General features: G+C 32.4%; 1 protein-coding gene across 2 annotated transcripts in view; it reads right to left on the minus strand.

Annotated features, from left to right (window-relative positions):
* LOC115879254 (runt-related transcription factor 3-like) overlaps positions 1 to 25,447 on the minus strand; it is a 274,009-nt gene extending 248,562 nt beyond the window's left edge. For both annotated transcript variants that reach the window (XM_030895965.1, XM_030895964.1), the window contains exons 1-2: positions 25,244 to 25,447; positions 18,313 to 18,840 (exon numbers count right to left, since the gene is read on the minus strand). In XM_030895965.1, the coding sequence (XP_030751825.1) occupies positions 18,313 to 18,712 (400 nt within the window). In that variant the 5' untranslated portion in view covers positions 18,713 to 18,840; positions 25,244 to 25,447. The remainder of the gene's footprint in view (positions 1 to 18,312; positions 18,841 to 25,243) is intronic.
* Between the last annotated feature and the right edge of the window lie 1,129 nt (positions 25,448 to 26,576).

The following is a 26,576-nucleotide window of genomic DNA, read 5'->3' on the forward strand; positions in this document are numbered from 1 at the left end:
GTTACACACATATATTGAGATATTAATACTACAGTTTAATAAAGTAGGTTTTAATATTCCATAGATGTATTAAATAGTCCTTATACTACTAAATTATAAGTCGGATACTGTTTAAAAAGGATAAGTTCTTTACAATATGACAACATCGATTAGAGGCGAGGGAGCCTATTCATTCATTTATTACCTTGTAGTACGCGTCGCACGTGTGCGGTAAATCTATGTTGCCGCTATGTCCCCGGCTGTATTAACGCATTTTCTTAGCTTGTAGTCCTTAAGTGTTTATTTTATTGACATTTTCTGTTCAAGAACTATAAAATATGGTTCGCCAGTGCCAAATTTGACTTAAATAATCCATTTAAGTCTTGAAACGACTTTCGACCGGTAGGCAACTCTCAATTTACCCATTGGGAGTCAGTGGCGTTGTTGTAGAAAGGCGCTTATTTAGATAATATTTTAGTAAAATGTAAAATCTGAATTTTTTCTCTTACATTACATTATTTACTTACTTACATTGTAACAAAATCATAATTATAACCCTGTTAATAATTAATAATGTTTTTATTAAAAATATATTCCGGTTTATTCTAAAATTATCTTATATATATATATATATATATATATATATATATATATATATATATATATATATATATATATATATATATATATATATATATATATATATATATATATATATATATATATATATATATATATATATATATATAAATATATATATATATAAACGGGCAAAAAATATATATATATATAAACGGGTAAAATATATATATATATATATATATATATATATATATATATATATATATATATATAAAATCTAAAATTATCTTCAGAATCTAAAATAACATACAAGAATTTTAAAATGATATTACATTATGAAACAATATTTTTTAAAATACCGGGTCGTCTCAAAAGTGGCTCACCCCCTATAACTTTTTTATTTTTTCAGATAAAAAAAAAACAGATTTGTATGTTAGTAGGTATATGACATAAATTAGGATTTATTGACGTATTCAATTGTTTTTGGTCTCTTCCTTTTTCACCGAAATGATTACATCTTTTGATTTTTAAAGGCGCCCTCGGTATATTGCTACTTTATTCGATAAAATATGACACTCTGAATAGAATGACATATCATATGCCAACTTTTGACATTGTCGCTTAAAAACAAATCGTATTTTAAATTTCAATCCAGGGTGCCATGGTGTTGTTAAAAACACTAAGTTTTAATCAAGGAGCCTTGGAAAAATAGTTTTGATCGTCTAATAGGTTTCGTGTCTTGTATAGGCCGGTTAAAAGATGTACAAATCGTATTTTTAATCATACATATGTCAATTTTTTTAAATGGAACAAGGGTGACTCATTAGCATATTTGGGAAAAGCATTTTTTATGAATATATTGATACCACACACTTGGTATTTCGAGTCAAATTGTCGTTATGAACCGCGTGTTACAATTACAATTAAATCATATGCGAAAATGTCAAAAGTCGACATATGATATGTCATTCTATTCAGAGTGTCATTTTCTATCGAATAAAGTAGAAATATACCGAGGGTGCCGTTTAAAAATTAAAAGTTATAGTCATTTCCGGTGAAACAGGAAGTGACCAAAAACAATTGAATGCGTCAATCAATCCTAATTTATTTCATATACTAACATACTAAATCTTGTTTTTTTATTTGAAAATATAAAAAAATTATGGGGGATGAGCCACTTTTGGGACGCACCCGGTATAATAAAGACAGTACTGAGTTAAATAAATGTAGTTTTCATTTTATCCACTTCCTACCTAAGACATCACTTAACCAGAAAAAAAATTACAACAATCATATTTTTTTTCTCTCCCTGTCGCCGATTCTATTATATCTGTGGAAATAGATCCTGTTTTGATTAATATTAGGGGTTGTAAATGTTTGACTAAAATTAATAATTTATTATTAATTTCAAAAATTACGTAATTTCGATTATAAAATTTCTTCTATAACGTGTATTTTATTATTTTTATCCTTTTTGGACTCTAAATTGTTTTTTCTAAACTTTTATATAAAAAACCTGGTCCTAAATCTTAATAAAATATAAAAAAGTTTAAATACGATATATTTTTAATTTAATTATAGCTTCATTAAAATAAAAAAATTACCCGGCTATGATACGGAGAGTTCAGGTGTACTTGAGAAACGAAAGACAGTGTTGTGTTTCTCGGCAGAGTCGTTAGGGAACGACCATTACGACAGAGACAACCTATCTATCGCTCGTGTCGCACTCGTTATAACCTAAAACAATAACACAACAATAACAAGACAGTGTCTGACCGCATGTTCCAGCTATTTATGAATGAGATGCTCAGTCTATATTTTATTTTAAGTCTATGGTCCGTACTGATTAAAACGTACTGCGTAAAATAAGATGCCTGACCCTCGATTTTACACATAAAGCATAAACATCACATTAACCAAACTCACCGCGACTTTTAAACAGGGGGTTTCCCTTTAATAAACGAATTTTAAACGGGGGTTCCCCTTTTGTCAAGATATCAAGAAATTTCAAGATTTTTTGAATCAAGACAAGAAATCAACTCTCAAGAAATGGTCAAGACAAGATTATTTTTAATTCTTGAAAATATTTCAAGACAAAACAAGAAATTGCTTGTCAAGACAAAATTTCTTGTCTTGCCGATCCCTACTTAACAGCTGTTAAACGTGAACATAAAATAACAGGTCATTGGATAAATAACTAACAATGATTAATCGAATACTTATAAACAAGCCAGCGGAAATCAATCCGTTCGAAGAGACTTAAAAATGAAAACTGGGTCAACCTTTTGGTTGGTAGTGTGATGGTACGTCATGGTGCATTAAGGATTTCATTCATAAAGTCGAAATCGAAGCGCGGAAAATCAAAGAACGGATTCTGTGGGAAAATAAAATACCAGCCAGTCTTTTATAGATTTTTAACGTATTGTTTTCTGTCGCTTCCTTTCTGTCGATTTTGTATAACATTCAGTGTTTTTATGTCGAAAAATAAGATTAATTTTAAATGTTGATTGTAGATTGGGAGGGGAGAAGTTAATCACAGCGACCTTATAGATCTATTGTGTCCCTCTTTCTTAAGTGATGACTTTGATGGCAGTCTTCGCAGTCTCTGAGACGGTTTTAAGTCTCATCTCATTAATGAGTCTCGGTAGACTCATTAATGAGATGTTGTCCCCCCTTATACGACGCGGAGGCTCCAAGGAGAACGATAGTTGTATTGAAATGAAGTTTTGTGAGCAAATGTAGGTAAATTTAGAGCACTTTTAAAAATATAGAGAGCTCTACATGGTGTCAAAAAAATGTGTTTTTTGTAATGGAACAACCCTATGAATTAATTGATTTTCGGATTCTAAAAAAAATAAATGTGAGTTTGTATTAGAGAAGTATATGACTAAAATGCAAGGTTTTTGACATATTTAACATTTTCTAAAAATGAAGCACAGTTTTTAAATTTCAATAAAAGCTACCTAAATTGGAATTTACCTGGTATAGCCTAATATATTGTTAAAATGACTATTATACTTTAAATCAAATTAAAACTTGATCCAAAAATATATTGATTAGTAGTATTACAGGGTGAGACAAAATTAATATTGAACATTGATCACCTCTAAAAGCAAGTTTCACTTTTATTTTAAATGGAAAACCCAGTATTGTATTCCAATATGCAATGGGGAATTCAAGTCTCTTCGAAATACTATTAGGGGTACATCTAAAATAAAGAATTTCCTAGATATTTTCATGTTTGTGATTTAGTGTCAGTAGATAAAGCGATAAGCCGCTTGATAAAAATCTAGGTGGATGACTTCAACATACCTGTCTAATTAGATCAACTTTAACAACTAGTTATCATTTTCTGTCAGTTAAAACACAAAATATTCTCAGAAATTTGCCGAAACTGGAAACTTATTCTACGTTAGAGAGAATTGATATGGTTATATTAGTTGGTGAATGCAGTGCGCATGCACCAATTAATAATTGATGATAATTGCTCCTGATTTTATCTTGTCTGGGCTTTTTAATGCAGATATATTAAAGACAGTGTTTACAAAACTCGACCGACTATGATGACAACATGAGAGAAATTAGCATTTGATTTCATCTAGCTAATTGTTGTCACTATACCTAAGCTATATTTTTTTCTAGTTTTAATTCTGTAATCATGAAAATATGTCTTAAACGTGTATCTTTTTATTACCGTTGAGTGTTACTCTATATCCTTTAATTTTTTTAAATTAACAACAGCTATCACTAGCCCGCCTCTTTTTCAAATAATAAAGATCTACTGACGCAAAATCATAAAAATGAAAATATGTAGGAAAATCTGTCTGAGGGGTAGGCAATCTTAGTAATATTTTTGAAGATATATGAATTCTCCATAGAATATCAGAATAATATACTGGGTGTTCTATTTACAACAAGAGAGTAACTAGCTTTTAAATGTGACCGTTATTCAATATTAATTTTGTCTCAGCCTGTACAGGGTTTTGTTCACCATATACGACGCGGAGTATTGTAGCTAAACTCTTAGATTTTTGCAAATTGTAAGTTTTGGGTTCGTTGAAGGACTATTAGAGCTACAATTTAAAACTATTTTTACAAGATACAGAGCGGCCTAAATAAATAAAAAATATCAAAGTTGTATTTTTTTAAATGGAACACCCTCTATATTATTACATTTTTAGTTTCTACGATTAAAATAAAGGTAAATTTGATTAAGGTTTACCGCATTTCAATCTTACAGTTTTTGAAATATTTAGGTTTTTGTCAAAATACAGTAATAATTTTAATGCCTTATTTCTCCAGGCGTATTTAAGTTTTTAAAACCAAATATTGTACTGAAGTATTTCTATTTACTAAATTTTGTGTTACAATAATAAAAATTATACTACCTTTATAGAGAGTGTCTAAAATTTTATTTTAAATAATAACTAGCTATAAACGGCAATAACTTCTTTAATTTAAATAAAACACCATGTATATTTTATAAGAATCAGATGCACAATTTAATTGTCTATCAAATTGTATTATATCATTTTTTACCTATGTCTTCAGGTTTTCGTAGAAAATGCATTTTCTTATAATTCAGACCTCAATTATCAATATACCCATGGAATATTGACATTTTAGATTATTTTTAAAGATGTAACAAATTTTTAAAGGGTACAGATACTAATATTGTCGATATAGATGGTTTATGTCATTAAAAATAAAAATAAATTGTTTAAATATTTGTAAAAGAGGACCAATTAATATGATTCCAGTATTCAAACTACATTAATTGACTGTTTGCTGCATTGATTAATAATAATTTCTCCAAATACTAAAAAACTTAATTTTGTATGTGTATTAGACAGTGTGGTAAACAGTAACACCTTAAAAATGTTATTTCATTTTTTGACGAATACTCATTTACATTTGCAACAGAGACATTCATTTTCATAACTTATTATTATATTGATTTCTGTTCCCAAATCCACATTTATTTAGAATAATTTATTAACTAACACAATTAAATATGTAATTAATTAATATTTTGGCGAAAATAATGGTGGTATATTTAATTAATGGTATTCTCTTCTCTTTTATAAAGAATTAAATAGTTTTATTTTTGTATACCAATAGGGTGGTAATATTATAGTTTTTAGCACCTGTACATTTGTTGCTTTAAAAACAATCTAAAATGTCAATATTCCATGGGTATTTTGATAAATGAGGTGTAAATTATAAGAAAATGTATTTTCTACGAAAACTTGAAGAGAGAGGTAAAAATGGTATAATACAATTTAATGGACAATTTAATTGTGCATCTGATTCTACTATAAAATATACAGGGTGTTCTATTTAAATTAAACAAGTTATTGTCGTTTAAAGCTAGAAATTATTTAAAATATTTAGACTGTATACTCTGTATGAGGTAGTATTAATTTTATTATTGCAACACAATAACTGATCAATAATTAAACTTCAGTAAATATTTAGTATTAAAAACTTTGATACCCTTGGAGAAATGAAGCCTTAAAATTTTTACTGCAATTTCACAAAATTGAAAATATTTCAAAAACGATAAGGTTTAAGGGTGATAAACCTTAATCAAATTTACCTTTATTTTAATCATAGAAACTAAAAATTTAATAATATACAGGGTATTCCATTCAAAAAAATACAACTTTGATATTTTTTATTATTTGGGACCCTCTCTATCTTGTAAAAATATTTTTAAATTGTAGCTCTAATAGTCCTTCAACGAACCCAAAACTTACAATTTGTAAAAATCTAATCGTTTAGCTACAATACTCCGTGTCGTATGTGGTGAACAACCCTGTATAACTTTTCGCGTCAAATTTTAACTTGGTTTAACATACGAAGCTTATTTTAACTAAATATCTGGCTATTCAGGGTAAACTACAATTTAAGTATAGCTATGATTGAGATTTAAAATGTATTCTTCAATTTCACAAAATGTGAAATATGTCAAAATCCTTACGTTTTAGACATATGCTTCTTTAATTAAACTCGCCGTTATTTTTTATCTAGAATCCAAAAATAATATATAGGGTGTTCCATTACAAAAAACATAAGTTTGATGCATAACTTTTGGGGGACACCCTGTAGAATTCTATATATATTTATAACATGCTTTCCATTAACCTACATATGTTCCCAAATTTCCATATTATAAACTGGAGTGGAGCCTCCGCGTCGTATGAGAGGCCACCCTGTAATATATTCGATGGCGCTCATCAATATGTGACAACTTTTTAGAACTGCGAAAATAAGGGCAATGGTTCCAATAATTTTTATCCAATTTTTCACTTTGTAAACATATTACCCAGTCTCACAGATTAAAAGTTAAAAGGATACACAAAATAAAATTTATATTATAAATATAAATTATTTTTACATTTTATATATTATTTACCTTAATGACAGGTACGATTTTCCATAAATTATAATTTAACTTGGAATCTTTAAATTAATTAAAGAACATCACGGAAAAACACAGTTTGAACACAAGACCGTATTTGGAAATAATACATAATTAAAAAGTATAAAAATGAATTAATACAACTTTCAATTGTCCTTTCGAATACATTTATGCATATGTGATTTTCCAACTTGTGACTAATTTTGATATATTTTTACAGAACTGAATTTATAAGTAAGACTTTGGAAATACCAAACATGCCCGTTTTTTCAAGAATAATCCTAACATTATGTAAAAAGTGAAAATAACGGTTGCAAGGCGAAGGATTTTCCTGAAACTCGAACAAAGAAAAAGAGTTAATTTCTACAAGACACGCCAAGGAAAAAATTCCAGATACTCCTATACGTATACAGCTATAAATCATCAATCTCGTTAAATATTCGTTTATTTTCTTTTTAATTAATTATTGTTAATGTTTACAAAAAACAGTCATTAGGAACAATGACTCTCACAAATATCGCAACAAAAAAACAATTTATAAGAAACTCGAAGCTTTCATACAGAAAAAAAACTCTTAATCTTTACGTAAAGGAAAAAAACAGGGAATTAACAGACCCATAAAGATGTTATTTTCTTGGAACTAGGTTTAAAAGCAAATTGCATATCCATAGACATGTCAGATATTCTAATATACCAATTCTAATAAATCAAAAATATGCAAAAATAACTAAATTGAATGTTTGTCATTTTTGTATAATGTTTACATTATTTATCTAAAATTATTGCTCATAAAATTTTGGGTATCCTTATAAGAATGGTACCTAATAATTTGCTTTTTAAGTAAAATTTGATATGTACGCAAATAAAATAAATTGAATAGAAATGGAAAAAATCTAATAAGAATAAAAGTTTAAGTCCTAGAATTTACTTATATTATTATAGTGTCAAAAAAACCGTATGATCGAAAAACGCGGCGTCAAAGAAGGCTGGGGAATGACAATCGAGGATAATTTTGGCGAGGTTAATCTCTAGACGTCATTAACTAAAAATTGACATACAACTTCATCCTTTGAATTCGTCAAAAATTAACATTAATTATGTAGAATGTTTAGGAGGGGGGTTAATCACCCGCGACCTTACTTATCCATTACGTGTTCCCCTTTCTCCGTTAAAACGACTTATAACTCATCATACAGTCTCAGGGCTTTGACTAAAGTCAGTATCTGAGACGGCTCCACAGAAGCCAGCTCTCCATCTTCAACATCAGCCGTACCAAAGTTTATGGCATAGAGAAATATAAATTATGGTTTGTCGTCTCGGCGTACTCATGGTGCAGTGGCGGACAAAGGGGGGGGGGGGGGCGTTAGGGGCGGTCCACCCCGGGCCCCGTCTTTTAGGGGACCTCCGAATCTTAATAAGTAATTTTTTATTCAACTGGCAAACAAGGCCAATATGTGTTCAGTAGTTATAAAGCAGTTTGTAGGTGGAGTATGCAAACCATTTGTATACGCCAACTATAAACAGTATAAATGGAAGCAGATATTTACTTAATTATCAATTATCAGGCCCCAGTAATTGTCAATGGCATTTTCTATTTAGGAAATTAAATCAAGGGGTAATTTTCTTTGTTTAAAATATCGAATAATTATTATTTTTTATATTATTTTCAGACTGAATTTATTTATTTTAACTTTTAAGTTATTTTTCAATGGTTTCAATATTTATTTTTACTGAATAAACATTTTAAATTACAACCAATGCACAGCATAACTTGTATTCTAGCTTCATTACTGATAAGCAGTGAAAGAAGTTTTTAGCATAACGGGGGCCACGGGTCACCGCGAAGGGGCCCCTCCAGGGGCCCCTCGGATTTTGAAGGACTTATAAAATGGCAATATTTTGTCGCGGTATTTCCCTGGAAGCATTTTTAAGAAAAAAATTTTGAAATTTTTGGACGAAAAAAACTACCTGTCAAAAAAATTTGTACAGCCTAAAAGTCAAATTTAGTGATTATCACAGCCCCTGTGACATAAAGAAAATACATGTGGCTATCTATTTCAAAAATTAAATTGTTCAAATGTCATATAATAATGGCGGTAGCTGTCATGGAATTGAACGATTAAAAAATTATCATAAATATTTTTTTTTTCAAATGGAAACCCACTTTTTTTATTTCACTAGTGAAAAGGTTTTCCAATTCGTTACGTTTTAACTAGACATATTCCTATACCTAAAATAAATCGTTTTTAAGTTATTTAAGATTTAGTTTGAAAACGTATATTTTTCTTGATTTTATCTAGTTTCCTTTGACATTAAGTGTCAAACAGTCATACAATTTATTTCCATCTGTCAGAAAATGAATTATTTAAATTTCCTATGTTATAACTATACATCTGCTTAAAAGTTTAAAAAGTGTATTTATATAAATAATATATCTTGTATTTTCGTTCTTTAGTGACATCTAATAGTTGATATTTTAATAATATACCGTAAGATCATAAAAAAAGTTACCTTGGAAATGATGATCGATAATATACTGTCATAAGATTCTGGTTAAAATCAAGAAACATTTACGCTTTAAAGCTAAATCTTAAATAACTTAAAAACGATTTATTTCAGGTACAGGAACATGTATAGTCAAAAAGTAACAAATTTTAAAAACGAAAGTAACGAAAGCCTTTTCAGGAGTGAAATAAAAAAAGTGGATTTCCATTTGAAAAAAAATGATTTATGATATTTTTTTTTAATCGCTCAATTCCATGACAGCTGCGGCCATTATTATATGACATTCGGACAATTTAATTTTTGAAATAGATAGCCACATGTCTTCTCTTTATAGTACAGTGGCTGTGGCAATCACTAAATTTGACGTTTATGCTATATACATATTTTTGACAGGCAGTTTTTTTCCTTCAAAAATTATAAATATTTTTTTTTTCTCTAAAACGGTTAACGTTAGGTATAGAGTGTTTAATATCAAAATTCATAAAATTTTACAGAGAATTTAAGTATGTAATAAAAAATGGGGCCACCCATTTAAAATAAGAAAGTTGCTGTCAACCTCCGGTACTTCCGAAAGTGCCGCCATATTGAAAATATTTTTAATCGATAGATCTCATTGTGAAACAATGATATGCACAAAATCTCGTATCTAGATATTGTAGTTTTCTAGAAACTTTTAACGCAGGCTCAGCCTGGGGTACCCTGTATAAATACTTGAATTTTGTCAACCATTATACATACGTCACTCAATTTTTACAAAATGTGCATTAGAATTATATCATTATCTAAACAGACCGGGGCCACATTTAGCTTCGCCGCCCCGGGCCCCCGACAGGCTTAGTCCGCCACTGTCAAGGTGTTCTGGCATTTCCTCATTTTCAATAAGCTTCAATCTACTGAGGTGTTCGTTAAGGAGACAGTGTCCTGTTAAAAACCCCGTGACAATCCGAAGATTGTTTTTACTTAAATCAAGGAAAATCTTTTTCTCGGTCTAAGTTCTCAAGAACTTTTTCGAGTGTCAAACTGGAAAAACTGGAAATCGTCCGATTTTCACCAAAATTGGTATACACCCTATTTTGAGGTCGTAGATTACCAATCTGAACCTTTTTCCTGGCGGTCTCTTACCGTTTTTCAGAAAAACGGAAAATAATTTCAACATCAGCGGAGGGGGTTAATCTTTTTTTGTTATATTACATTAAAAAAGATTAAGCCCCTCCACAAGGAAGTTATATAAAGACTATTTATAACTACACGAAGTTGCACCAAAGAGTTTTGATTGCATTGGTTACAACCGAGGTTACAACTTCTATGTGGGGGGGGGGGTTAATCTATTTTTGTTACATTATATTTATAGCCACGAAGTTGCACGAAAGAGTTTTGATTGCATTGGTTTCAACTTCTTTGCAGAGGGGTTTAATCTTTTTTTGGTATAATGTAACAAAAAAAAGATTAACTCTATGCGGAGGGGCATAGATATTGTAACCAATGCAATCAAAACTCTTTGCTAATTAATGTAATATAACAAAAAAAGATTAACCCCCTCCGCAAGATTAACTTAATATTATTTATTTTGTATTACCCATTGGGACCGATTTTTTTATTATCTATGTTAATTTATTGTAGATACAGATTAGAATAAAATATTATACAGGGTGATTTTTAACCTATATAGGCATAAACTTGAGAAATTATTGCTGATGACAAATAATGACTAATAATGAAAAAAAAAGTTAGTAAAATATTTTTATTTACGGAGATAACAAACTATTTGAAATAAAAACAAAAAACGTAAATTCCATAATTTGAATGTGCACTAAATATTTTTATTTACGGAGATAACAAACTATTTGAAATAAAAACAAAAAACGTAAATTCATTAAATTGAATGTGCATTTACTGATAAAGTTGATAAATTTTTGTGAAAAAAAACTCAAATTATTTCAGAATCTAAAAATATTTTACTGACATTTTTTTTTCATTATTAGTCATTATTTGTTATCAGCAATAATTTCCCAAGTTTATGCGTATAGGTTAAAAATCACCCTGTATAAAGAACTATAATAAACAATAAAAAAATAAACGTATCAAGGACATAAAAACACACATAAAAAAATCAACAACTTAATTAAAATTACATTTCTCGGTACTTTGTACAGGTTGTCCCATTTTTGTGTGTTTTACAGTGTTTCTCGTTTATGAGCAGCGATACAAAGATATGGTTTTTACAGTTGCTACTTTTTTAGGAAACGATGATATAAAAGATGGTAAACACATATTTGATGCCGCTGTTAGAAATTTATGATAAAAATATATGAAAAAAAGACTTAAATCTTTTCTAAAAAGACCTAAATCTTTTCTAAAAAGACTTAAATATTCTGTAAAATAACTTAAGTCATTAAAAGAAGATTTAAATCTTTTTTAATGGCTTAAATCTTTTCTAAAAAGACTTAAATCTTTTTCTATTTCGGAATAAAGACTTAAATCACAAGTCATTTTGAAAATGACTTAAAGTTTAAATCTTAAGACTGCTTTCAAAATATGACTTAAAACCAAACGATTTAAGTCATTAAAATGAGTTAAGTCAAGACCCCACTTAAGCCGGGACCCCATTAGCCAATACCCGACGCGATGCCACGCGATGCCACGCTATCCAACGTGTTGCGACGTGGGAATGAGTGTACACATTTGGTAACACGTGTTAACACGCCTGAAATTTTTATTAGAGTTAAAAAAATTGTCAGTAGGGCTACGAAAATACTAGAAGTATCGATACCCATACCGATATTAGATTATAATCATAATACCTTAACTTCACAATCTCCATTAACCTTCTTTCCTTAATTTTTGAATATCAAATTTTAAAATTAATAATAGAATTTGTATTCTTACTGATTGAACACTCAAAAAAAAATGTTTTCTATTGCATTCAAAAATAACTGTTAGAAAATAGCTGCGGAACTAGAGAGGCAAGCGGGGAACAACACGTCGTAACACACGTCGTACGTCGGTGAAATCTGGGACCGACGAATCGACCATCACACGTGTCATAGCGTGTTATAGCGTCGGATGGCGTGGCGTGTTGCCTAGTGTCCTAGTGTGTACGCAATACATGTAATTAAATGGTAAAACATACGCACTGATCTTCATGACGTGTGGTAGCATGGCATCGCGTGGCGTAGCGTGTTGGCTAATGGGGTCCGGGCTTTAAGTTCTTTGAGCTTGCAGCTCTGGGTATAGGTCTATGAATGAGCTCAAAATTCCCATCTCATTTTCATAACATTATAAATACAAATCTCCTAAATTAATAATACTAATTTAGTCCAAAAAGAAGAGTTTCCAATAAAGCAACTATGTAATTAACATAATATTGATTTATTTTGATACACATATGTATTTATATAAATATTTTTAGGTGACCTACAACTTATAGACATAGTTTTTAAATATTTATTGAAAAAAAAACAATTCCAAAACTGCACAGCTCAAAAAGGTAATAAATGTCATTTTAGGTGTTGGTGTTTTATGACCAATCAACAGATGTCATGTTACCATAAAATTATGAGCCAGGATGAACAATTAAACCTAAGCCGCACCGGTTCGCCGACACATTATTTACGGTTTTTTTTCTAGAAATAACATGGGATTTACTTTAATATTGTAACAAAAATATTACATTTTGACTAAATTGAAATTTACTTCTTTAACAATTATTGTTTGGTTTGGTTTGGTTTGGTATCTTACGTAGAGAAGTATCTTACGTAGATAATGTAAAACTACTGGCATTCTTTAATTTATAACTAGTGTGACCAAGAGTTCTGTGAAATGCCCATATAACAGATTTTCTATTTCATATCTTCACTCTAACTTTTTAAAATATGTACGGCTTCAGGGGTAGAATGTAGAATGTTTAGGAAGGGGGTTAATCACTACGACCTTACAGATCTATTGTGTGTTCCCCTTTCTTGAGTTAAAACGAGTTATAACTCATCATACAGTCTCAGGGCTTTAACAAAAGCCAGTATCTGAGAGGGCTCCACAGAGGCCAGCTCTCCATCCTCGACATCAGCCATACCAAAGTTCATGGCACGAATAGTCGTCGTCTCGGCGCACTCAGTGATAAAGTGTTCTGCTGTTTCCTCATTTTCCCTACAAAATCTGCATTCGCCGTTGTTTCTTAGCTTCAGCCTACTGAAGTGTTCGTTGAGGAGACAGTATCCTGTTAGAAACCCCGTGACAATCCGAAGATTGTTTTAACTAAATCAAGAAAAACCTTTGATTTTTCTCGGTCGTAAGTTCGAAGGAACTTTTTCGAGTGTCTTAGACCGTTGGAGGACACCCATTCCAAGTTACGGATGGAGTCTTCCTGACTCTTCAGTTCCGCTTTCAGTTGGTTCCTCTTTGGAAAACAGAACGGTTCTGGTCCAGTTAGTGGAGTGTTCGCTCCTTTTCTAGCTAGATCATTTGCTTTTTCATTGCCTTCTATCCCTTGGTGAGCAGGAACCCAGAGTAGGAGAACTTTATTTTCTTTGCCTAATTTGTTGAGTTTCTCTAGGCATTCTTTGACCAACTTCGAATTGATGGTTACTGAGTTGATCGCGTTTAGTGCTGCTTGACTATCGGATAGGATGGCAATTTCCTGTTTTCGATAGTTCCTATCAAAAATAAATTGTACGCATCTTTCGATAGCGTAAATTTCTGCCTGAGGGATACCGGGGTATGTGCCTATTGGTTCGAAGTATTTAGTTCTCGGTCCAAATACTCCTATCCCTGTCCCTGCTTTGGTTTTGGAAGCATCAGTATACCACCTTATATGGTCTTTTACATGCTGAGTAAGCGTTTCTTCCCTCCCAATCCTTTTTATTACTCAATACTACAGTGAGGCATTTCCCAAAGTTGTAAATTCTTGGTATGTCATCCACTGGGAATCGGAGAAGTGGAATTTTCTTTTTAAGGGTGTTACAAGCCCCTGACCTGAAAATTCTCCCAGTACTGTTTCCGTCAATGACCATTCTAATCATTGTAGCATTGACATAACTACCGACCACAATGTGCAGTGGTGTTAGGTCTAGAATGACCTCCATTGCTGCTGTTAGACATGTTCTCATGGCACCTGTGATGCAGATACATGCCAGTCTCTGTACTTTGCACATGTTTTGCCTTGCTGTACGTTGCTCTAGTTTTGTATACTAAGGAACTTCTCCATAGGTAATCATGGGTCTTACTATAATGGAATACATCCAGCGCAAAATTTTAGGGGCGCAGCCCCACCTGTTATATATTTCCCGCCAGTTTTCTGCATATCATGAGAGCCTTTATGGCTTTGCTGGTAATGTTCTTAATATGCTTGTTCCAAAGAAGTTTACTATCTATAATATATTTGAATATTACTTATTGTAGAATAAGTGATGAAATCAAATTGTTAGTTTCTAAGTGTAAAATACCTTATTTATATATTAAGGAATGTGGTTTGATAGTTTATAAATATATGTAAAACTAGAGAATAAAGACTTCACTTCGCAGTTGGCTTTCGTTATATTATTAAATATATCTAAATTAATAAATATATAAATTATAAAACCTAAGTACTTTACACTATCCAGTGATATTCCCAGATATTTCACTTCCTGTGATGGCAATATTTCCTTTCCATCTAGATGGATTCTTTTCAACTTTTTCTTCAGGGGTTTTATCTTCAATATTGTTTTATCTTTATTTCTTGTCTTAAAACTGTTTTTAATTGCCTGATACAAGCCGAGCTTATTGCCAATTCTCCCTAATTGATCTCGGACTCTTCATCTACTGTGCAGTTGACTTCGAGGTACTTATACCAATTTACTTGTTCCAATTTGTTGTATTTACCTCTATCTTCATATTTCAGTGGCTTAATTATATTTGAATCTGCAACTTTTTTGAGCCCCGTGTCATTCTTTTCAACTTCAAAGCTCTCATGATCTGATGATAATATCTCTCATGATAACATCTCTGATGATAACAACTCTGATGATATTACAGATAGCCTTACAAATCTTAACACACTCATTAACATTATTATCTTTTATGCATCCAAAATGCCCATTTTGATCTACACAAACCATTTTGTTTATTTCAACCAGTGGCGTCCATACTGGTCTTGCATTGAATATTTTTGAAGGAAAAAATGGTACGCCACTGACTTAAAAAATTATTTTTACGCATAGAAGGCGCGTATGAAATTTCATAAAAATATCGACAATAACATCACAGTTACTATGAAAAAAACTTTTTTTAGAAAATTTTAAGTTAAGATGTTTAGGACATACATTTATATGAAGTTTTCTTCTTAAAATAAGTCCAAGAATGACCCCCTTAAATATTAGCATGTCATTGAGGGACACCCTGTATAATTTGTTTAATGTTAAAAAAATTATCACCAGGCTATTTGAAATCGAAATCGTGCTCTCAAGTGAGAGCGTGAGAGCACTCGAAAAGTTGAATCGGAAAATGCTACTGTGTTTAGCAGTAGCACATCGCATAGCGGATTCGATACCAAAATAATTCGATCAACTGTATTCGGATACAAAGTATTCAATTCTAGAAGTCACACAATCATCCCTTCTCTACATTGTAGGATCACAATCATGTAGCGTAGTATCAACATCATGTAATTTTGTTTCACCACTTTACAAAAAAAAATCATAGAACTATTAGAAAAATACAATTATTTTTGAAGAAGGAGTAACAGTAATATACATCATACTATAATGAAAATAAAATTTAATTTGCATAGGTATTACGTAGTTGTTTATCAGAAATACTATTAATGTAAATCCCATAGTATTTATAGAAGAAACTGTAAAATTTATTAAGGTAGGCAAACCGGTACACCTTGTTTTAATTTTTAGTGCTGAAATATTATGATAATTAAAACATCACTATGCACTTTATAAATGTGACATGATACTGTGATTATTTTTTTCATAATATAAGTATGAACTGGCTAACAAACAGTAAACTTATTAACCATTTTTAAATTCATTTTTTTTTTAAATTTAAATGTTTAACAGTATTCTATATGTATAGTTTAATCCAATTTTTTCCAAAGCAAATGAATATGAAGAGGGATAATTCACACCAATTTGGAACAAGTAAACTCGCATAAATAGCTGGAAGTCAACTGCACAGTAGATGGAGAGTCTGAGATCAATTAGGAAAAATTGGCAATACGCTTGGCTTGTATCAGGCAACTAAAAACAGTTTTAAGACAAGAAATAAAGAAAAATACTGACGTAACTACCGGTGTTAAAACGTGTTCGACGGAACTTACAAATTCATATTAAACAATTTGTGTACTGTAAAAGACAAACTACAGCCAAAGAGTAAAAATTTGCTACAACTACACATATGTTTATTTTCTCATTATTCTAATTAATGAACATTGGATTATGAAACTTTATTTTTGTTTATTACTTCTTACCACATAAAAAAAAATCGTCGTGCTAAGAATCTCAATTTAGTCGCAAATGGCAGTGTACGAAATGCCTCTGAAATAAGAAACTCTTTTGATTTTGTACGAGTACATGGAAGATGGAAGATACTTTAGAAAGGAGATGTTCAAAACCTAGATCTAGATATAGAACATTAAAAAGAATAAACCCTACGCATTGGTTTTCTAGTTACGTTGCTCGGTTAGCTTTAAAATCTAGGTACGTCGATTACAGAAACCGTTGAACGCTCGGTTGAACATTATATTAACATCCAATTAGAAAAGAGAAGTCGATGAAGACAAATATATTAAAGCCACATTAGAAATGTACAAAATAATATTTTTAGAAAGTACTATTTTAAATCTCGCCCAAAGGTCTGGAAAAACTACTTGAAAGCGTCACGAACCTTAGAAATCAATTCAAGAAATCAATTCGATCACTCAGTGATAAGGTGTTCTGGTGTTTCCCCACTTTCCCCACAGAATCTGCATTCACCGTTGTTTCTCAGCTTCAGCCTACTGAGGTGTTCGTTGAGGAGACAGTGTCCTGTTAGAAACACCGTGACAATCCGAAGATTTTTTTTACTTATCTCAAGGAAAATCTTTGATTTCTCTCGGTCGTAAGTTCTGAGGAACTTTTTTGAGTGTCTTAGACCGTTGGAGGACACCCATTCTAAGTTACGGATAGAGTCTTCCAGATTCTTCAGTTCCGCTTTCAATTGGTTCCCGTTTGGAAAACAGAACGGTTCTGGTCCAGTTAGTGGAGTGTTCGCTCCTTTTCTAGCTAGATCATTTGCTTTTTCATTGCTTTCTATCCCTTGGTGAGCGCCTGCTCCCTCCCTCCTAACTCTGGGTGCCTATCCAGAGTAGGGCTTTATTTTCTTTGCCTAATTTGTTGAGCTTCTCTAGACATTCTTTGACCAACTTCGAATTGATGGTTACTGAGTTGATCGCGTTTAGTGCTACTTGACTTGTTTTCGATAGTTCCTATCTAAGATAAATTGGGCGCATCTTTCGATAGCGTAAATTTCTGCCTGAAGGATACTGGGGTAGGTGCCCATTGGTTCCCCCAATAGTTTCATAAAAGAAAAACTAATAACTGACTCGATTCGATATAAAATTTAAGAATGTGAGTGTCAGTGGTATGGGGTCTTGGAATAAAAATACAGTAAGAGAGGTATGGGAAGCTAAAATACACAGGAAGAGATCAATAGATATCCTGGCCACAATTATGAAATAATACCATAGAAAAGATAGTACCTACAGGATAGAGGACTAAATGGATAACTGAAATAAAAAATTAACGAACAAAAATAAATTAAAAGTTATAGAATTACCAAACTATTAAAGTAACGTAACTCACCTCTTCCACTTCTACCCACGAACCTCAGATCGTTGAACTGCGCCACATTATTCTTCATACTCGAACAGAAATTCTTCATTTCCGCACAATCGTTCTCGTCATTACCGGCCTGCACCACCACTTTGGTACCGTCCACCACATCGGTAGCCGAGATCACTTTGAATGGGTGAGGCAGCGTTTTGTTAGAACGCCAGTGCTCCGGCAACTTGGAGCAATAAATATAAGGGCTAGCTGTGTCCACCACGTCCTGGCTGTGATTCTCGGTCCTCACATTTCTCGAAATCTCGTTAATGAATTCCTGATAGTTTGGATACGAAGTGTAGCTCGGGACTTGGTCGCACATGGTCGCCCTCGGCCAGGCTTCTTCTGAGATGTTACAGCCTTGGAGAGGCGGATGCATTAGGAAACGATAGGTGGGAATTTTGAAGATATAAGTTAGATGTTTAGAGGATGAGCAAAAGCTGGGGAATTGCTGGAGAGAACGTGGACATTAGACCAGATGGGACGTAGTCATTTCAGATCTAGCACCTGTAACAAAACAGAAGAAATTGAGTGATAATTTAAAATCACATACAGTAATTTAAGAAAATATACTTTTTTTTCAAACGTCACAAAAATATTAATTTTTGCGACGTGATTAGCAATATAAAATAGTTCAAGCTGAGTGCAACAAATATCTTTTTGCACATGTTGCACGCAACAATTTTTCTACGATCGAATTGAAATTCTTATTTAAATGTTTATTATTTTTTTACAGTAATTCACAGAATAATATTCCCACTAACAATGGCACTTTAAACAAATATTATTTTTACTTTTTTTTTATTTATCTCTATCTTCATCGTCATATTCATTTGCTTTGGAAAAAAAATTGATGCATTTTAATTTTAACGTCGCAGTTTGAACAATTCACTAAATTAATTTATGGACAAACTTCATTTTCAGTAGTTTTTTGAACTTTATTGTCATTTCTGCTTGTGGAAGTCTCGGATTCTTGTTCTTCACTTAAGAGTCCATTTCACTAGTCCGAAAAAGTAGCAAAATAAGCGTTCGGCATTTAACGTTTTATGTCAAACTGGCTAGGTATTTTTACACAAATGAAGGAAATTAAAGATAAAGAATTATACTATATCCGTATTCCGTATTGTGGCACATTTTTAGATAACTTCTTTATTTTTAAGATTTTGATGGTCAAACATCAACCAAATGTTTGGACTAAATTTTCTGGAAAATAAAGACATACATAATTTAAAATTCCGTTACAATACGGAAATAGATTGAAGTTTTGTAATTATAATGATATATAATTTATATGGTTTTGTAACTATTGCTCGCTATTTTATGGCAAATGCTGAAGCTATGCAAACCTTAATCAAGCCTTAAGCACGTGTGTTTGGAATTTTGGGTGTGGCTTAACACGACAGGATCTGGCTAAGCCTACGCAGATTTCTGAAATATAATATATATTTCCTTCCGCCGCTTACGCTGAGAACGACCCGAACAGTACAGCGTAAAAGACTCTTATTTTTTTTCCGGAATCCGGAATGTTGCTGCGAGGTGTCCAGTACCTACTGGAACTGGTACTTGGTAAACCATGTACCAGTGCCAGGCAGTAACTTCGGCAGTTTGATTTCGGAAAAGGCCAATATCGACTCTGAAATTCAGCCCAGGATTAGCAGCGCCTCAAGAGCATTATGGAAATTAAAAGACAGGGTTTTCTACAATCATGACTTGCGCACAAAAACGTGCAGTGTACCGAGTAATAATAATCCCCACCATGTTATATGGAAGCGAAACCTGGGTGCCAATGCCGTACCGCCGACACATGAACGCGTTAAACAAGTTGCAACAGAGACACCTTAGACAACTCTTAAAAATCGAATGGTTCAACCATGTCTCATAAGTATGGGCCCTTGAAAAGGGTAGTTGCAAAAGCGTTGAAGTCATGATTACAAAATCCCGCTTAAGATGGGCTGGTCACATATGCAGAATGCAAGAAAACCCCCTAAAAAGGTACAAGGATATTTTCCACGAAAACTTAAAGGGGATAAACATGCAAAATGAGTGGGAAGAAGCATGCAGCGCACATTAGAACGCAATGGAGAAGAATTGTAAACTGAATTATCAGCGACCACCAAAAAATAAAGAGGCAACAAAGCAATGAGATTTTTGATTGTCCGGAGTGCGGAAGAGAGTTAACATCACGTATCGGGCATTTCAGTCACAGAAAAGATCATGAAAGAAAACGCGTAACCATCTTCTGATACGTGTCAAATACTCGTCAGCGAGTAACGGCATTAGTATAGTAGTAGTAGGTCGCGTTACAATAATTGTTTTTAAAGGTTTTGCACGCCCAAAAAAGAAACATAAATCCGAGATCTGGCTGAGATTTCTGATCAACGATCTCCGTTTCCGCGAAAAATTTAACCTCGTCAGTATACTCTGTATAATAATTGTAAATTCCACAAAGAAAATACCTTCGATGCGCCAGTATATAGATTAAATTCAAAACAAGAATCTACAAAAGGTCTGATAAAGTTAAATGTACCCCTAAATAAGAAAAAAAACTGTAAAATGTCAAAATAAATCCATAACTAGAAATGGAAAGAAAACATTATAATAGTATCTATTAATTTTAATAATGTTTCTGTTAGTTTAGCAGCCCCGGATCTACAATTTTTTTGAACCGGGGCAAAAAATTGATAGTAGCGCCCCCTCTCTCCAGCGTTTGCAATAAATTAATTTAAAAACTTACAAATATCTAGATATAGGTAGGCATTTTTCGTAAACGGGACAGAATGGGCCCTTAAGCTTCATTCAGAACCTCCGAATTAGTGGAATAAATTAGTGGTTTCAATTAGCGTAGAAGTTTGTTCCATTAATTTCAATGTAAGCATTCAGAACGTCTAAATTTGTGGTAGTCATTTTCAATTAGTAGAAAAAGTAAACAAACTTTTGACTTTTCCAATAATTATACTTCAAAATTTGAGGGAAATGTCGTTTTGGCTTTTGATTAGCATGCGTCAAGAGAAATTGTGGTTAGAAATCAGAAGTTTATTGTTTTATAAGCTAAATACCGTATGATCGAATAAAAACGGCGTCAGCGATGGCTATGAAATGAAGATCGCAGTCATTTTATATGTAAATTTATATGGGAAATGTCATCGATCGTCATTTCCAAGCCAACTGGACGCCGTTTTTATTCGATCATACGGTATTTGGCTTTCTTTATATACAACTGACTACCGCAAGCTGTTGCTAGAATATTCTATTAATTTTAATTGTGCTTTTCAAACATTGTGAATGATCGTAAACTAAAAAGTATAAAGTGTAATAATTGAAACAGACAATTTATTTCACTAATAGGGAGGTTCTGAATGAAACTTTAGAATGTGTTCAAAAACTAACTGGACGTTTTAAAATTAAATGAATACTTGATAGAAGGACGTAAGGTGCATACTAGGCGCTTTGTGGGGCAATTTTTTGGATTTTCAACCATAATTATATTATGATTTTGGCGCCCCCTGACACTGGCGCCCGGGGCAGGCCCCCTTAGATTCGGGGCTGTAATTTAGTTATTATCTTGTTATATAGTGAAAAAATGTTGCGAAGACATGTCAATGTTGCATAGACGTCCTTGAAATCTCAAAATTTCTTAAGAATGTCGTCTCTTCCGTTTTAACAAGAAAACAAATTAAAAAAGATCGATCTATGTTTAATCGTTTCTTCTGAAAAATGTCGTGATTGACGATTATTATTTAGTTAATTTAGTATAAAATATAATATAAACTAAATATTGCATAAAAAGAATTGTAAAACTAACTATAATAAAATACAGATCAAAACATTTATTTATATAAACAGCGTCTTCTTAAATAAATGTGTTTACAGAAATTATATCAGCAACATGGGCGTCAGACAGGGGGGGCAAGAGGGGGCATTTGCCCCCCCTGAATCACTGAAACAATAAAAATAAAAGCTATCTTCTTACATCCATCTGTAAAAAAAATAATCATTATTATGAAATTGTTAGGTGTTACCTGTAAAATAATAAAAAATGTGGTAATTATTAGGAAAACTGGAAATCGTCCGATTTTCACCAAAATTGGTATACACACTATTTTGAGGTCGTAGATTACGAACTTTTTTTTTTCTTGGCGGTCTCTTACCGTTTTTCAGAAAAACGGAAAATTATTTCAACATTGAATTTTTCTTAATTTCGGCCCTATAAAGTAATAATTTCACTATATTTTCATTATATTATAGTTTATCTAAAAGCCACACTTGATTGGGGATAGAAAAGTGTCCAACATTTTACTGAAAAACACTTTTCTTAACAAAATAGCAAAGATAATTGAGACCAGATGGAAGTTTGACATTTGATATATCCTTCTTTTCTCTCCTATGTAATAAGAGAGACAAATATATTCTAGACCTAATCTAGAAATTTTAAAATTTACAACGTTGCCATATCTTCTATTTTTTCGGGTGATTAGGGATTTTAAATAAATTACCTATTATGAGATCGACAATAATTAAATATACACCTATATCCACAAAATTACGCGGAAGGATTGACTAATAATATAACAACAAAATACAACTAATAAACAAATAACAACTAATAATATAACAACAAAAGATTAACACCCTCTGCATGGAAGTTGTAACCAATGCAATAAAAACTCTTTCGTGCAACTTCGTGGGTATAAATAGTCAGATCTAGTTGGTAAAATAGCAGTTATGGGAAGGAGCCGTTCTTCTGGCGACCGCCTTTCGTAATTGCAGAATGAGCGAAAAAAACACGCTAAATTTAGGTTTAGCATTGGCAACGTTGCTTTAAATGCCAGAAACACATAAACTTACTTCCGGTTTCTCTTATTACCGATTCTGAACCGTCCTAGAACTGTGATGCGTATGCGCAGAAGGAAATATGAAGAAATTATTTCATTTGCGCATGCGCTGCAGAGTTCTTGGACGGTTCAGAATCGGTAATAACAAGAACCCGAACAAAGCTATAATCTAACATCTTCAGATTGTTTACAAATTTATTTTAGCAAATTTTCCTCTATTATGCATAGAATTGGTTAAAAAAGTAACAGAAAATAGCAAAAACATTATTGATTATTGAATACCTAACAAAATATGTGCTAGAAAACCTTAAAAATATCAGAAATTAAGAAAAATTCGATATTGAAATTATTTTCCGTTTTTCTGAAAAACGGTAAGAGACCGCCAAGAAAAAAGTTCAGATTCGTAATCTACGACTTCAAAATAGGGTGTATACCAATTTTGGTGAAAATCGGACGATTTCCAGTTTTCCCAATAATTACCAAAAATGTCAATTTTTATTCATTTTTACCTTGACCCCCCCCCCCTTAATTTCATTCTTCCGGCGCCCATGATCAGCAAGAAGATAATATTTTAAACTTTTCACTTTACAAGTAAAATCGATATGGTTTCACCCTTGTATTTTTTTTGCTTTTCAATACAACTAGAGATATTGGCATACGCATTCAAAATCAAATTAAACTAAAATTACCGAAATTGCGTTAAATAGTGACAACACTGCCCTAAAATATATAACTTAATTTCATGTTTTAAAAAATACGTGATAATCTGCTAATTTTCATATTGAAAATTACTCATTGAAACTGACTTTTTTGTCGCTATTTTTTAAGTTTTTGATATGCAGTTTTCGTCAGATGACCCATTTGATTAAATAAATTGTTTAATGAAATAAAAGATGTTTAACCAGTAATCCCTCGAATATAAGTACTTCTTCTTCATAACTTATTTGGTTAAGATACACCTGCTCTATGCATACTAAAAATAATATTAATACAGTATTATAGGATTGGAAAATGAATAAATATTAAAAACCTCTGGTATACTTAAGTTATAATTTTCCAAACTCGACTCAAATTAACAATATATAAAAGAATTTAACTGATATTTGTAGATACTCTTATCGGGTTCAAGATCGTATTAAATTTGCCGACGGATTTGGTTTCCAAAAATTACATAGGATTAGTGACGTTAAGGGTAATATTACCGCGGTAATATTACCTGTAATTTTGGTTACCGCAAGATCGGTAACATTGGAAATATTGATTTTTTTTCGTTCTACTTTTTTTCATTTGCCCAGCTCTAAAATAAATATGTGGGCTGTAGACATTTTAAATTTAGCATCGTCAACAGCCGCAACAGAAAGAACCTTTAGTGCTTATGGATTTGTTCATCGGCCAAGAAGACATACTTACCGTAGAAAGGGTTAGGAAAAACTTTTACTTATTGCCCATAATTATAATTTACTAAATGGAGAACATCCAAGAATGGTAGAAGTTGCTGAGAAAGAAATGAGAGAAGAAGAGGATGTCGATTTCGAAGCAATAAACTTGGCTCAAATAACGCAAGAGAAAGAAGAATCAGATGACGAGATTGAGGATGATTTGCCATTATCCACTCTATTACGTACTATAACAATGGTCACTCTGACTCTGTCTAGTTTCAAAAACGTTCTTGTCTTTTTCTTTGTAATGTTTTTACAGTTTTGAAATAAAAAATGTTTATTTAGTAGTTTTTTTTATAAATTACCAATGTTACCGTAATATTACCGATTTATAAATTACCGGTAATTTTACATCACTACATAAGATAAATAAAATAAAATAAATTCTTGTCATTTATCTTAAACTTCTGAAATAATTAAACAAATCATGGCCAAATTAACTAGTTATTATCAATTTCAGCACTTCCCCCTTCCATCCATCATTTCATCCACAAGTTACCACACACGTAATGGGCTCAGCACGCGCCAACAACACCCGCCACATATCCAAACACGCGCCGCATAAAACAAGCAACGAAGCGACTCAAGATGAATCACGATCAAAAGCGCGCAACTCAAGCTGGTCTTGTTCTTACTCACCCAATACGTCAAGTAAAATCGCCACGATCCAATACGTATGTCTAGTATTTTTCAAAGTTCCAATGCACTCACTTAAGCTGTTTTTGCTTCCAACAAACTCGATAAATCGCTCGAAAACTTCGCGAAAGTTTCACGAGTTTATTACGCCACCTGTACGCGCGGAAGTCACGTCAAATCGAACAAATATTTACGCACTGCATTAAACGACTGCGACGACCGACTGACTGACCGATACACACGGTGAATTTGTTGTTAACCTTCCCATTCAATCGGGCGACGAGGATGGGAGAATAGCGTGCAGCGTGCGAAGAAAAAAGAGCGAAATAGGAAGAGGTCGGTCGATGTAAAGAGACTTGCGATACTGGAGTGGGAGGAGGTACTCGCGCTTGCAGCGTTGCCATTCGAAATGTAAAATTAGCTCGAAAAGTTGGTTTATGAAAATAGGTAAAGACGGATACCAGAACTTCCATGATAAATCCAGCGAAAAAATGTTTGCAAAAGCTGCTGTGCCTATTATAAAAAGGAAAAATTCGGACTACTAAAATGACAAGATACCAACTACTACAGATATTAGCTGTAATGATATTACAGCTAATATCTCAACTTAAAGTATGAAAAAATCAGGTAACATATCTTATTTAAATTGAACTGAGACCATATTGTATAGGTTTTAGGTCTCATCATATAGACTCGGCCCTTAAAGCGCAACTCCATCCTACGTCCTATTTTTCAACAGGGATGAATTGAATAGAAAACAGTTTATTATATATCAAAATTGACGGACCCAAAAACGACAGCGTGCTAAAATATATCTGCTGTAAGAAATTATTTGGAAATACAACCAAGTTGACGATTTTATTTGGATATCAGAATATGTTGACCTGTAGTGAAACAAAGTCCCGGCTCCCTACCCAAAATAGTTTCGTCATTCGTAAGGTAAAATATGACAGGATTTTGAAGAACATTTGACTGGATTAGCAAGACCATTCAGTATTGTGTACACTGGGCTAGTGATGAGGTCTTCAGTAACAAATGCATCCATGACTAAGGCCTAAGGCAATGCAACAAACAACAATGCTCAGCCTCAGCAAGAGCAAATATTTGCTTGTCTGAGCATAACAGGGGCGATGAAATCAACGCCCACAGCATCACTGGAGACGCTTCTGAACCTTCCGCCTCTTCACATAGTGATCCAGGCGGAGGCAAGAATGGAATTAACAACAAAGTGCGTTGTCTCTGGGGAATAAGACAGAAAGAGGACATTTAAAGCTGGGGGATTATATAGGGGGGCCTTTACTTCAAATGAGATCGGACAAAATAACTCCTCTTTATC

The sequence above is a fragment of the Sitophilus oryzae genome, unplaced genomic scaffold (assembly GCF_002938485.1).
Source record: "Sitophilus oryzae breed Bouriz unplaced genomic scaffold, Soryzae_2.0 scaffold_1576_pilon_pilon, whole genome shotgun sequence".
Classification (NCBI taxonomy): Eukaryota; Metazoa; Arthropoda; class Insecta; order Coleoptera; family Curculionidae; genus Sitophilus; species Sitophilus oryzae.